Genomic DNA, 14,077 nt, shown 5'->3' with positions numbered 1-14,077 from the left:
AGGTAGTTTAATAAAAGGCAATGATTGCAAGTAAAAACATTGAGATATCTGATATAAGATGGAAAAGAATTTATTTCACTTTTGCCATACCAGGATAACAAAGCAGCCCTTTTATGTCACCAATCATTCAAAGGGCATTACAAAACATTAACATAATGTAGTAGCCCGTGTTTTCTTTCAGGCACTTTCAAAGGGCATCTCAGACCCACAAAATCTTCTAATGAGTGTGCAAGAAAACAGAGCTGCAAAATGATTAGTAAGGCAAGATACCAATGTCTCCCTTTTTATTTGAACATTAACTTTCCATTTTTTGGAGGTTTCTGAATTAACATTCAAAGATATGCAGTATTTAAGTGTTAGGAATCAACATATTATCAGTAATCTTAGGTTTAATAGCTACTATCAAGCAACTGATTTCTAATGCACACAAGATAGTATGGATAGTATATGTAAAAGAAGATGGCCTGAATTTTGCCCTCAAATGCACAAAAAGAATTTTCTCTTTAGCATCCCAAACAGTCTTTGGCCTTGCTGAATAATTACAGAGCTGTTATTTTACTGTGAAGCAAAATAAGCCTTCAAGTGTCCCTTACTTGATCTGAGAAGGTCAAATTCTCTGTCCAACAGTTCCTCTTCTGTTAACTTGGAGAAATTGTCCTCTCCAAAAGGATTCCACCCTGACATATCAGGTGGGTTACTGATATTCTTCTGATTTGTCATATTTGCAACTGCCTCTTTACCAGCAACTGACCTAGAGTAAAAATTAAAAAAGGAAAAAAAATTATAACTGAAATTTTAAGTGGTCCTGGTTCATACTTTATAAATACTTGATAAAGCAGATCACTTTATTATGATGGAGGTGGTAGATAAGGACATGCATTGGGAGAGGGACCACATGGGATTTGAATCACCTCCATAAAGGTCACTAGCTGTTCACCCTTGGGCAAGTTCCTTGACCTCTGTAGGTCTCAACTTCCTCATCTGTGAAACAGAAGCAGCAGTATCTACCTCATAGGGTTACTGAGAAGATTAAATGATTTAATACATGTAAAGCAAAGAGAACATAAATAAATAAATAAGCCTTCAATAAATATTAACTATTATTATCATAGTGAATAAACCTTAAACTGAAAATCAGTTGCCATAACAAACAGTACCACTCTAAAATCACTGATAATTGTTAAAAAAAATAATAATAATAAAATAAAATCACTACTGAATAAAGTGATTTTATGCCCTGTTGTGCTGAGACACCATAATAGCTTTGCTTTTGACAATAATTTTCCTTTTCCTTTTCTTAGCCTTAAAAGCTGCTGGATGTTGCTAAGCCTTATCTGCGGACAGCAGTTAGCAGGATTAACTGATGAAAACGGAAGGAAGGACAGAGACGCACAGGGACCAGAGGAGAGGACCAGTAAGAGAAAAGGGGGAACTCGACAAAAAGATGGGCTCCAAATTCAGGAGCCACTTGAATTGATGCAATGACTCCAACTCCACTGTAACACCCACTCCCACAATGATTTCCTTTGTGTTCAGTGGAAAACTACTTGCCTGTTGGCACTATAAGAGGAGTCCATCATGGGTCCAACCTGAGCTGGAAGTGATGGAGAGTAGGACACTAAGGCTGGGGAGAACTCTTGAGGGGAGGTGAGATACTCTGGTGATGCCTGTGGTTGAGACTGCTGATGCTGAGCGAGCATCTGCTGCTGCAAGAAAGCCTGCTGATACTGCTGCATCTGAAACAAAACATGCCATCACACAAAACAACGCTCAAGGGCACGAAGCACTATCAGCAGTGCACCTATTGACTTCACTCCTTCCTTTTCACACTGGCAACAAATCAGAAACTGGAAAATCAACTTTCATCTGAAGGAGCAGCTTCTGCAGAACACTACAACAAGGGAAAATAAATCTATTTAAGAAGTTGTTTAACTGGACTTATTATAGTGATCACTTTGTAATACAGACACACAACAAATTATGATAATCTACCTGAAACCAACATAATCTTATGTCAATTATGCCTCAATTTTTAAGAAACTGGAAAGTTAGGCTCACCTAGCAGGATTCAAAAATTCTCCTTTAAATAGTTTAAGAAAAAAACAATACAGTAGTTTAAAGTCACTTAGTATGGTGGTTGCTATAAAAAAAAAGGTCAAACTATTCTCTGAAGCAAATGTAATTTTCCTTTGGGCTTCCTTCTTTTCTTACTTTTTTTTATTCAGTAGACATTTGTCAAATGAAAGAAACACACGACAAGATATCTTGGGTAAGCAGTCATATCCTTATACTATGAGATAAGAGAAAAATACTATCAGTCAATTATGATCTGCCAAATCCAGGTTCAACCCCATGTAAAACTGCTTGAGCACACATAACTGGCTTTGATAAAATATATGTTCACTAATTAACTTGAGTTAATTCTGAATTATTAAATTCTAGAAAATACTCTTCACACTGTGAATTCCAACACTGGAGTGTATACTCCAAAAGCAACCTCTAAACGTTACGTAACACTTACCATTACAGGATACTGTGATGCAGGCGGTTGCGGCTGACACACCGAATGCATTAACAGCTGCTGCTGAAGCATCTGTTGCTGCTGCACCGCATGCTGATACTACAATTTGAAAAACAAATTCAATAATATTACTCATGCCATTTTTGTCCCATAGCCTTTTATTTTGAAGTATTGATCCTACCATAACAATGACTTGGGTACTCAATAGTCGAACACTAATGTGAAATATCTATAATCAGTAAGTGACTGGAACTTACATCTGCTTATTGGAACTGGATTCAAAATAATCAATGCAACATAACAGATTCAACTAAAAGCAATTTCCAGCACAGTTTAAGGATGTCTGGAAGAAACCTAAACCCATTTACTAGTTGATGAAGACCCTGAAGTGATTTGTCTGCAGGAATTATAACAGTAAATTCCCACTCTCCTCTGTCTCCCCTTCAATGATATCTTCTGGCCATCCAATGGCACCCCTATTTAACTCCTCTTCACTCTGGGTCTATCAGTCAAGAGCAGACCACGAATGTACCCATAAGAAGTGTCATGCATATAACTGGCTCAAAAATAGTTCAGGAAATGATGGAAGGATGATAACAACAGCCATTAAATTTAAAATAGTTTAGTAACACTAGAAATCTGCAGATTCTGATGAGGCAAAGGACAGAACAGAAGTTAAGGTCATTTTTTTCTACGTCCCTTCTAAATGCTGACCCTCATACACCTACACACATACATAACAAACACATAACCCAAAACAGGCAAAAAAAGAAAAACATAAAAATAAGAACAAGAACCCAAGACAATGCTACCTCTGAAAGCCTACCTTTTCAACAACCTTATTAGTCTGTATATATATGAACTCAAAATGTAACTCAAAAGATACTACTCATCATAAACTGCAGTACTTACTTGTGGTGCCAAATGACTGGGTGAACATTCTTTGCTTCATAAAGCCACAATGCAGCCTATTTCCACAGAGCATTCTTAAGTATCTCATAGAATGCAAATAAAATGCATTTTCTTTAACAAGCAGGAAACTGAGCAAACTGTTTACTTCAGTCCACCGTTCAACGTACCCATAACTCAAAAGGGAATTCACTGTTATTTACAATTGGCATGAATTTCACAGCTGTAGAAGCTATATATAAAAGTACACACACTTCTGTATCTCAAGTAACAGAATCACCTGCTGCATATAAGCATCCTGAAGAAGCTGCTGCTGCTGGTGAGGATGATGCTGCTGCAGATGAAGCTGCTGCAGTCTCCAGTCTCCCTGCTGTAGCTGCTGAAGGACTCGATGCTGCTGTGGAGGCTGCTGAGTGGGCCCCTGACCCAGTAAAATCTCAGGGCCATTTCCAGGTTTCAGTGGTCCTAAAAGAGGTTTTCAAAAAATTATATGAACATAATCATGATTTCAAGGGAGTAGGATGGATATGAGAATTGGAACTGAAATATATACACTATTACATATAAAATAGATAACTAAGGAGAACCTACTGTAGAGCACAGGGAACTCTGCTCAATGTTCTGTGGTGACCTAAATGAGACGGAAGTCCAAAAAAGGGGTGATATATGTATAGGCAGAGCTGAGTCACTTTTTTGCACAGCAGAAACTAATACAACACTGCAAGGCAAATAGACTCCATTTCATGGAGTAAAAATTAAAAATATTCATGATTTCAATAAAATGGTTGGGTTTCAAAACACTCATTTCAGTAGTCATTAGCCAAGGCATTATATCCTTATTTTATAGAAACTTCCATATGAATGCAGTCTAAATGGATTATTTACTATAGCAAAAGTATTCATGAAAGTTAATTTTGACAGTTACAACTCATGAACAAGTCACTATCTTAGAAACATGTCATTTTCCACTCTATTTCCCCATGGACACACCAGCCAGGCCAGTCTGAAATATTCCACATTTTTCAATTGTATGATGAGTCTGAGTCTGCATGCTGAGACTGCATGTTTGCTGACAGGATTCTCTAACCAAAATGACAGTTTCCACGCACTGCAACTGTTGCTATCCTTTAAAATTTATCTCAAATCTCTCCTCCTTGTTCTTTCATCTAAAGTTTCCACTTGGTTTTATAACATTTATCTCAGCATTGCACACATTAACTGGTTACATGGCTATTTCCTAACTAGTACCACTGAGAGATGGGGTGAAGACTTATTATTTATTTTAGCACCCCAAAGAACTTTTTATATAACAGATATTCAAAGTTAAATGCTACTGTAGAAAAATCTACAAACACTGGCTCCTAAATAGGCATTTATTTATAAGCTTTATAAACTGTACCACAGGAAAACCCTACAAATAAACTTCAGAAATAACCAAAAGAGGGTGAAATACACAACTTAAAAAGAGAAAATGACAATAATTTCTATATTCTCTTCCAACAAGTTACTGTAAACTCAAATGTGACTATTTAATCCTAAGGGGGAAAAGGAGGGAGCATGCAAGGAGAAAGAGAAGGACTCTTTCTCATCAATGTTAATGTCTTCAAACCTCCACAGGCCTTAAATACAGCATCTCTATGAAGACAGTTTTATGACCATTTCTAACTCTTCCAAAGCAAAGTTATGACCAACCTAGATAGCATATTAAAAAGCAGAGACATTACTTTGTCAACAAAGTTCCGTCTGGTCAAGGCTATGGTTTTTCCAGTGGTCATGTATGGATGTGAGAGTTGAACTGTGAAGAAAGCTGAGCAAAGACTTGATGCTTTTGAACTGTGGTGTTGGAGAAGACTCTTGAGAGTCCCTTGGACTGCAAGGAGATCCAACCAGTCCATCCTAAAGGAGATCAGTCCTGGGTGTTCATTGGAAGAACTGATGTTGAAGCTGAAACTCCAATACTCTGGTCACCTGATACAAAGAGCTGACTCATTGGAAAAGACCCTGATGCTGGGAAAGATTGAAGGCAGGAGGAGAAGGGGACGACAGAGGATTAGATGGTTGGATGGCATCACCAACTCAATGGACATGGGTTCAGGTGGACTCCAGGAGTTGGTGACGGACAGGGAGGCCTGGTGTGCTGCGGTTCATGGGGTCGCAAAGAGTCAGACACAACTAAGCGACTGAAGTGAAATGAACCGAACTCTTCCAATTACAAGAAAATGCATGTTTCCTTTAATTATTCTTGAAAATGTTTATAAAACACAAGGAATCTGTATGCACGTCTGGCCACTTGATGCAAAGAGCCGACTCATTAGAAAAGACCCTGATGCTGGGAAAGACTGAAGGCAGGAGAACGGGACGACAGGGGACGAGACAGTTGGTTGGCATCACCAACTCGATGGACATGGGTTTGGGCAAGCTCTGGAGACGGTGAAGGACAGGGAAGCCTGGGGTGCTGCAGTCCACGGGGTCACAAGGAGTTGGACATGACTGAGCAACAACTCTTAAAATTATAAGAATATGCATGCTCCTTTTAAATTATTCTTGAAATTGTTTATAAAAATACAAGGAAGCTCTATGCCCTATGCATACAGATTTATGCATAGCTCTCCAAAGTCTATTGCTGTTGTCACTGAATCTCTAAGTCATGTCCTACTCTTCTGTGAGCCCACGAACTGTGGCTGGCCAGGATCCTCTGTCCATGGGATTTCCCAGGCAAGAATACTGGAGTGGGTTGCCATTTCCTTCTCCAGGGGATCTTCCCAATCCTGGAATCAAACGCATGTCTCCTGTATTAGCAAGCAGAGTCTTTACCACTGAGCCACCTGGGAGGGCCCCCCGAACATATTAAGTTTAAGAAAAATCAAGCTGTAGAGAACTGTATTGAGCATGAATGCATTTGTATTTAACCCAACATGAATTATTTATATCTGTGTTTATACATGCAAAAACATAAAAAGGACTGGGAGGAGGTACACCAAACTGTTGCTAGTCTACTACAGGAAGAAAAAGAATGGACATATCTACAGTTTTCTGAATATTACTTCTTTGTATGAATGTTTTTTAAAATTTTATTCATGTGTTACTTTTATGTAAGATTTAATGGGAAAAGAAATCTTAAGAGATGTATACATATAGGGGGAGGGGTTTTTTTTTCCCCAACTTAATCTGGAAGCATGTAAGAAGGAAAAGTACTGCCCCTGACATGGGGAGGCAGGCGTGACACCCCTGCATAGAGGATTCTCCTGATAAATGTGAACAGTTTTACAGAACACCAGCATCAGACAAGGCCATCCTGTGACCATGATGGATCATGCCAAGTTCCCTCCATAATCATGTCTCAACACTGGCAAAATCAGGAACATTGTCCAAACCACAAAAATGACCAAACTTCTCTCAATCCTGGCCAATATGACTGAATGCTGCTTCATTTCCAAATGAGGCTTTTCCATCTCTCCTTCTACATAATGATATTATACCCCTACCTCCCCCAAATTACCAAAAACAAGCCCAAACCCTTTCCTAAGTCTTTTCAGACACCTTCTTACTGAGATACTCCCAAAGATTTCCAGGGTATCTAAGTAATAAACAAAATTTATTCAAATGTAAGTGTGTTCCTAGTGGTCTCTGGCTGAAGGGCTAAAATAAATGATAGGTAGGACTAATAGCATTCCCAACCCAGAAAGTTATAAAAAGGGAAATTAACATTGAATGCTTACTATGAAACAGAATTTTCCAAGATACAATACACCTTGCTATTTACTCTTTAAAACAGAATAGCTGTTTTCCCATTTTACAGAAGAGACAACAGTGAGGCTAAGAAATGGTAAAATGGGAATTAGACATAAAGACTTCGTATTTCCCTATTTTCCCTTTTATTCCTCTGTCCGGTATACCTGATCACCACAGGCATATGTTACATCAGATAATATACTGTCTTCTTGAGCATATAGTTTACTTAATAGTAGTAATAATAGTTAATAGTGAACATTCCTGAAGGGCCTATTATGTGGCAGGCATTACAGTGAGCAGTCATTTAATCTTCACAGCAATCCTATACTTTCATAATACATATTACTAAGAAACAGAAGATACAGGACTGAAATTGAGGTTCATGAGACTCCACACATGGGTTTTTATCCACTGTGTGTGAGTGCTCAGTTGTTTAGTCATGCTCGACTCTGCAACCTCATGGACTGCAGCCTTTCAGGCTCCTCTGTCCATGGAATTTTCCAGGCAAGGATACTACAGGGGGTTGCCATTTCCTCCTCCAGCAGATCTTCCCAACCCAGGGGCTGAACCCACATGTTCTGCATCTCCTGCACTGGCAAGCAGAGTCTTTACCACTGCACCACCTGGGAAGCCCGTTGAGAGTGTCCTAATTTAAAACATACTGATTGAAAACAATTTTACACAAATGCTTTGTAAGGCTAGAGTTTCAAATTCTTCCTTTCCAATACAATACAGAATTTTCTATACTCTTGAACTTTAGTATCAACTTCAAACCCTACTAGTTGATGACAACTCTAGGGATGAGCAAGTTGTGAGCTTTTTGTACCATACTTTTATACTGCCAGTAACTTACCATTGCTGAGAACTTTAGGAAAATAACTACCTGAGCTTATTACACATTAGTAGCTTTATCTTTCTTAAAGTACTATGTAATATACCTGCTTCACAATAAGTCTGCCAATAATTTACATTGCTAGGTAACCAAGCCATAAAAGGTTTATGTAAATCAACTATAAAGGGGACGAGGATGGCAGGGCTGTATTACCTTTTGGCCTGTGATTACCGAATTCACCTGGAGCAGGGACTTTAACAGGTGTTGCTGAACTTTGAATGCTCAGCACACTGGGAGTGGCGGTAGTGGAATTGGCCTTTGGTCTTTGCCTTGGTGCAATTGAGGTTTCTGTTGGTCCAATGGTGTCTGTTATTCTACAACAGAAGAAGACATGTCATTCCAAATACTGAGATTATTTCTAATTTACTATTTGTTCTATGAAGCATCTATTTCAGCAGATGCATATTTATTATTATTGATGATCATGTTAGTCCTCTTGGCTTCTTCCTAAGTCTCATTATCAAGTATGAAATGTTAATAAAGATAAGGAAGTAAATGAAATAAAATGAACCAACTTCCTCAAACCAGACTGCTTCCACTCATAGTCTGCCACTGAAGCTGGCAGAAAAAAAGAGTATAGGATTGCTCTTAAGGAGATAAAATAAACACACAGCAGCCTTCTCAGTAAGGTTTTAGACAAAACTGAGAGCCAACTTTCTAAACCAGTCAGAAAAATAAAAATAAACAACAAATAACAGTCTTCCTTAGCTTGGACTCAGCCTATGAAAGAAAGAATATGTCCCAGGGCACATAAAACAAAAGAAGCCAAAACTTTTAACAGGTGGAGCTACCGGCTCACCTTCATCTTTTTGAATCTTTATCGCTGCTTGACTTAAAACACTGAATGGAAATTATATAAAAGTTTTCACACTAGAACCTAATTTAGGTCACAGATGTGAGTGGTCAAATGGAAATCAGGAGACACTAAATATAATCTGAGAAGACACTCCTCTTTCAAAAAAAGCCACAAAATTGTTTAACTTACATAGTTATCAACTCTGCTTTTTATAAATTCAATACAAAAACTCATACTTTTTAATAGGTCTAAGTTCACTTTTCAAAAGGACTGCGATAAAATCTCTTTACCAAGTTCCCTTAGCACATTTTCAAATGACCTGACACTTAAAATTTTTGCCTATGTATGATTCATCAAGTAGACATCTGCAGCATGTAGAGAAACTCCTGTCTACCTTAACAGACCTATACATCTGTCTACTGCACAGATTTGTAGTTCTCTTCTCTATCTGTAGACACCACAAGAGGGAGCCCTGTCAACAACCATCTTCTCAGAAAGAAAGGAAGTGAAATTGAATAGAAAGACTTTGGAAAATCATAGAAATACACTGCATACGGGCAGTTTTCTGAAAATAGTATTTATGTTTTAGATGGAATGCAGATGATACAATGAAAACTGAACTAAATTTATGGCAATAAAAGATCCTATGTGCATCTAACCAATTATCTCATTTAATCTAAACAAGTATTTATTGAGTTCAAATTATGGATGTGGCACTAAAGCCCATGCTATACTCTCTAAACTCAAGCAATCTGGTGGAAATATTATATACAGTCTTTCCATTTGTCTAACCATTCTTTATTCAGGGGTAGTATAGGCAAAGCCTCACCCTGCCTTGTTCTTATTTTATTATAAATCACTCCACAGAAGATTCACAACACACACAAGCACAACAAACCTCTAAAAACCACATCGAAAAGCTGTGCAGACTTCCCTGGTGGCTCAACTGTTGAGTCTAGCGTTGCCTAATTTACTTCCCTAATGCACCAATATCTATTAAACAATCACTGTTACTGATACCCCGCAAACATGACGTACCCAGTCTTCAAAGAATTACAGTCTACCTAGGAAGACATGGCACATGTTTCATGGACATAAGACACAGAAAAAATAATTAGCACCAACACTAGTAATGTCGAGAGTTTGACAGAGGGGTTATTCTACCTTTAACCTAACTTGGCTAGAGAAGGCTCGGGTGAGAACTGGAGGTACAAAAATAAATATGATATGACTTCATCAGACAGTAAAAGATATTAAGCAGCCTGTGAAAAAAAAATGGGAAGAAAATGCCTGGATGAATTAGGCAAAGTGAAAATACAAATTTAACTGAAATGAAAAACTGAGTAATTACTGGTATCAACACTGCTATACAACCTCATTTGCACTACTGTAGCTGACACAGAGCTACAGTAGTAGCTTTTTTTGGTTTCTTTTCTTTTTGCTCACTAACCTGAACAATCTTCCTAAAATATAAACTCTCTCTTCTCTTAAAATCCTTCAGTGTTTCCATCTGCCAGGACAGTGATTCTCAACCCTGCCATCTTGAAGATACAAATCATGTTTCACATGTTTAACATTCCCAAGAGCAGATGCAAATTTGGGGGGATGGAAAGGAACTTTCAAGAAGTAAAACAAAAAGTTCACAGATTGAAGGTAGGGCGGGCAGATAGTATCCATAAAAGTTTTAAAACATGTAAATAATGATGAGGTGAGGTGAAGTCGCTCAGTCGTGTCCGACTCTTTGCGACCCCATGGACTGTAACCTACTAGGCTTCTCCGTCCATGGGATTCTCCAGGCAAGAATACTGGAGTGGATTGCCATTTCCTTCTCCAGGGGACCTACCCGACCCAGGGATCGAACCTGGGTCTCCCGCATTGGAGGCGGATGCTTTTAACCTCTGAGCCACCAAGGAATACTGGCTATTTAAAGACTCCCCTTCTCCCCCTCATTGGAAATAGGCCTTTCACATGGAAAAAAAGATTAATTTTTTACCATTTAAAATTTTTACTGATACTATCACTAAAAAGTAAATTTATATTGCTGACCAGTAAGGATCAATGAACCCTATTATTTAATATACATAATATATAGTTTAACATACTATGAATAGCACTGTGAATTTTTGTTAACTATTTCGTTTGTAAGTATATAGTTATAGCTTGTGTCATGGTGAAAAGACATTCAAAGCATTATTTTTCAACTGACTCATGCACTTAAAAAAATTTACACTTACTTAAAGATTTAATCGTTGACAAAATAATTATTTTAAAAGACAACAATAAAACTAGCTGACAAGCCTGACAATAATTCATAATGACCATTCAACTGTAACAGCAGCTGTTAACTCCAGCTATATCATGAGTAAGACAGTCAGTCATACTGGATCCCTGCAAGTTAGATGTAACTTTATTCCTCTGTCTCTTACTCAAGAGTATTTTAAATTCAAATGAATGAAGACAATAGTTTTAGAGTGATGCTATATCTTTTTTAAAAGTTAAGTCATTCCCAATTGATATTTCAACAATTTACAAATAGCAGATTATTTCTAACACATCTCACAACCAAGTTCCAAATAGCAAACTGACTACGAGGTTGAAAATTCACCTGCCTAAAGGCCAAAATCCAAATTTCTCAGCATGACACAGAATAAAGTTGCTCATGACTGACATTCACCTGCCTCCTCAGCTTCATTTCCCACCTCCGGCAGATGTGCCCTTATTATGCTCCAGTCTTGCAGCTTCACAAAGGCTGTTCTCACCTGAAAGGTCTGCCTGTCATAGCTTCCTACCCATTACTCCAAGTGACTAGACTATTCATCCTTCAGAAGAGCTCAGCAACTCCCACCCCCAGGGAAAGGATGCCCCCTGTGCTCCTATCCTCTGTGCCCAGTCTTTCCCTTCCTCCACTCTCAGCTGCCTGATCACTGTAAGTTGTAACTGTTCGCTGGTGTATCTTCACTTGAATATGAACTCCTTAGAAATACACTGCTTCTTTTTCTTTGTGTTCTCCATGTCAATATCCCGCATATAACAAGTGTGTGACAAATGGTTTTATGTATTTCACGTCAAAATACTTGGCATAAGTGAAATACAATACAAAAATCAGCTATGATCGAGAAATCTCCCCAAATATAAAACCATACCTGTCTGATAATCTAAAACACAGTCCTGTCTATTCACTTTTAAACTCAAAAAAAAAGCATGAGAAGAAAAAGTTATCATCAATTCAACCATTACGCAAATTTAGGCCTTAACCTACATAATCTGGATCAAACACTGATGTAGTGAATAACTATAAAATTATTTAAAACACTATACTATTCCATGGGTCTCAAAGAGTCAGACACAACTGAGAGACTGAACAACAACAAATATTCCTCTATTGGTCTTAAAAATGTTGCCACTGTAACTATTCATTGTAAATTACATACAACTCTTTTCATTAATCAATAAAAGGTCATTACAAATAAAATAAAACATAATATTTCATGAATTAGTTGTCATGTGATGAAATAATGACAAGTCCCACCTATAAGATGACCCAACGTAACATCACCAGTTACACAATCACTTCATGAAGGTGGAGAGGGAGCAATTCAAGTGTGACTACTGTCAAACCCTGTTATCTCATACAAAAAAGCTTATTTTGAACTTGCTGTCTCAACATCATGCTACGTGCAGTAAGGAATACAATATTTTTTGTGGGTGAAGATGCTATTTAATCAATGACATCTGCTAGGATTAAAAATGAGTACTGTTCCCCCCACCTTTTTTTTTTTAATAAATGCCTTTTCAAATTTCAGCATAGCTTTGCCTACCTGGCTTTTATTTGGCTTTTCCTAGAAGCTGCTTCACTAGCAGTCATCGGTTCAGGAAGAGTTGAAGGAATAGGAGAATTCTTGGAAGAAAAAAATAAAATTTTTCATTTTCATTTCAATTGCAGAAAGTTTTATTGAAACACTACAAATATATTCTTAAACTTTAAGAGCACTGTCTGTAAGAAACTATTTCTTCACCTTTTCACTTTGTACAAGTTGACTCATATTTGCCCAATCTAATGCACAAATATCACTATGTGTTACACACAAGAGTCACTTTCTTATTTGTGTTCCAGAGAAACCCTTGGAAAATAAACAACAATATTATTATATATATATATATTATATATATATTATACCCACTTTACAAATGTGTAAATCTGGGGTATAAAGGATCACATAATGACTATTTCACACACTGGAAAAGAAGCAAACACCAAGTATATGAATAAAGTGTTGTTTTACAGACTGGAGGTAATTTTCATGACATTGTCAAGTCCAGGAAACAAGAGCAGAGGCTTCACTCATTTGCTTCTGCTCTCTAGTGGTCAGTTTACAATAATTACTCAAAAAATGTCACAAAGTATTCAATAAATGTTTGCAGAGTGAAAAGCTAAAAATCCAGGCAAATGTTAAATAAAATTCATTACTAGAATGTGCGCAATGACTTTCAGCTTCAACCGAGAATATATTACATTGACATAACAAGAACTTCAAAAATCGAAAAGGAAAGGCACCAAATTCCTTCTTTTTTCTTAGGGGAGTGGATTAAGTTATACACAAAGGAAACCTATAAGAAAAAGCCAGGCCACTCAAGTTGAAAGCAGCTTAAAATCAGTGTTTGATTCTAGACCTTGACAAGTTAGCAGACTTGCCATGTACTGTTAATCCAATACAGTCAAGTACAGGGTGCAAGCAACAGATGCAATTCAAAGCCTTTTGATGGTATCAGCTATAATACAGCTTCCTTGAACGACACACTGGGTTTTACAGTTATTATTTCTAATCCTCATAATTATCATCCTTGTTTTACAGAAAAAGTAACAAACGTTAAGCAACTTCCCAAAATATACAAAACCAGTCACTGATAAAGACAACCGAGCCGAGCTCAGTTCAGTCCCCCAGTTGTGTCTGACTCTTGGTGATCCCATGGACCGCAGCACGCCAGGCCTCCCTGTCCATCCCCAGCTCCTGGAACTTGCTCAAACTCCAGTCCATCGAGTCCGTGATGCCATCCAGTCATCTTATCCTCTGCCGTCCCCTTCTCCTCCTGCCTTCAATCTTGCCGAGCATCAGGGTCTTTTCCAATCAGTCAGCTCTTCGCATGAGGTGGCCAAAGTATCAGAGTTTCAGCTTCAACATCAGTCCTTCCAATGAACACCCACAACTGATCTCCTTTAGGATGGACT

At 37.8% G+C, this 14,077-nt stretch overlaps 1 protein-coding gene across 2 annotated transcripts in view; it reads right to left on the bottom strand.

Annotated features, from left to right (window-relative positions):
- Nucleotides 1-14,077, bottom strand: part of BMP2K (BMP2 inducible kinase) — a 114,710-nt gene that overhangs the window by 25,793 nt on the left and 74,840 nt on the right. For both annotated transcript variants that reach the window (XM_040237171.1, XM_040237172.1), the window contains exons 9-14: nucleotides 12,669-12,748; nucleotides 8,208-8,368; nucleotides 3,711-3,895; nucleotides 2,522-2,620; nucleotides 1,552-1,736; nucleotides 594-751 (exon numbers count right to left, since the gene is read on the bottom strand). In XM_040237171.1, coding sequence (XP_040093105.1) covers nucleotides 594-751; nucleotides 1,552-1,736; nucleotides 2,522-2,620; nucleotides 3,711-3,895; nucleotides 8,208-8,368; nucleotides 12,669-12,748 — 868 coding nt within the window. The remainder of the gene's footprint in view (nucleotides 1-593; nucleotides 752-1,551; nucleotides 1,737-2,521; nucleotides 2,621-3,710; nucleotides 3,896-8,207; nucleotides 8,369-12,668; nucleotides 12,749-14,077) is intronic.

Source organism: Oryx dammah, unplaced genomic scaffold (assembly GCF_014754425.2).
Source record: "Oryx dammah isolate SB20612 unplaced genomic scaffold, SCBI_Odam_1.1 HiC_scaffold_3, whole genome shotgun sequence".
Classification (NCBI taxonomy): domain Eukaryota; kingdom Metazoa; phylum Chordata; class Mammalia; order Artiodactyla; family Bovidae; genus Oryx; species Oryx dammah.
Note: the sequence above shows the minus strand (reverse complement) of the source record. Positions and strands in the feature narration are given on the sequence as shown.